At 53.7% G+C, this 1,001-nt stretch overlaps 1 protein-coding gene across 1 annotated transcript in view; it reads right to left on the bottom strand.

The window, feature by feature from the left end:
• Positions 1–796, bottom strand: part of DDX58 (DEAD (Asp-Glu-Ala-Asp) box polypeptide 58) — a 161,187-nt gene extending 160,391 nt beyond the window's left edge. The window contains 1 exon segment of the mRNA XM_009328979.1: positions 621–796. Within this exon segment, the coding sequence (XP_009327254.1) occupies positions 621–796 (176 nt within the window).
• Positions 797–1,001: the final 205 nt, after the last annotated feature.

Here is a 1,001-nt window from a genome sequence, read left to right as displayed (position 1 = left end):
CCCCGACGGCTGCGCTCGGCTGCTGTCGAAGCGGCGCGGCGCAGCGGTTCCTCTCGCCTTTCTGGAAAGGCGAAAGTCTACGACGGCCGCAACAGAGAGGTTTTAGTCTTAGCAACCCTTGGCTTTATTTTAACCAACTGAGATAGGATGACTCAAAACCGAGAACTTTAATGCTCATCTCGCAATAAACATGCAATAAAAAGTAACGAGTCACCTTTTCAAAAAGGATTACCCTTTCGTCATACCTCGTCTTCTGCTCCATACATCTATTAGTATTTTTCCTCTCCTCTCCCATGAAAAGAAGTGTATTCACTGATTCTCACGATATATTCACTGACCCTTACGAGCAGAACCATGTGGGTGCGATAGCCTTGCCCAGCAGACCCCGCAGGTACACAGCTAGCAGTCACAGTGGGCCTGTCTGCCCACATTTCACAGTCGCGTGAACGTATAGGTGTAGTGCCTGGAGGAGCAGTAGATACTAGATTTATAAAGCTGAGTTAATTTCCGAGGCAGTTCTAGCCAGTTGATTCTTAACTTTTCAAAATAAAACGAAGCTGGAATAATCTCAGAAGCTATGTTTAACTTTTACGGCCAGTGCTTGCGAAACTCTCTCCTACAAAATGTCGGTGCGGCATTTCACTCGAAACACATATCTGTTGCCGTCCTCCGACATGTTTTTTTCGGCACCTTTGCGCAGCAGGGGTTTAGCCCGCGCGCTGAACCCACTACCGGGTGCGAGGGGGGAAACGTAGCTTAGGAAACGGCGAGCCCGAGAGGGAGGGCTCCCGGGCATTTTGGTGCTGCATGGGGCGGGGGGGGGCGGTCAGGCTAAAAGCGCGTTTTCGATCTCTCTTAAGGGCGAGGGAAGCGCGGGCGCCGCGCTGCAGGGAGGGCAGGTTCCCTGCACACGAGTGTCACCTTGCCAAGGACCTCCTGGAAAAGCGTCCCGGGTGAGAGCGGGGCGGCGGCAGCCCCCGGGGGCCGCTCCACCGGCCCCG

The sequence above is a fragment of the Pygoscelis adeliae genome, unplaced genomic scaffold (genome assembly GCF_000699105.1).
Source record: "Pygoscelis adeliae isolate BGI_AS28 unplaced genomic scaffold, ASM69910v1 Scaffold127, whole genome shotgun sequence".
Lineage (NCBI taxonomy): Eukaryota > Metazoa > Chordata > Aves > Sphenisciformes > Spheniscidae > Pygoscelis > Pygoscelis adeliae.
Note: the sequence above shows the minus strand (reverse complement) of the source record. Positions and strands in the feature narration are given on the sequence as shown.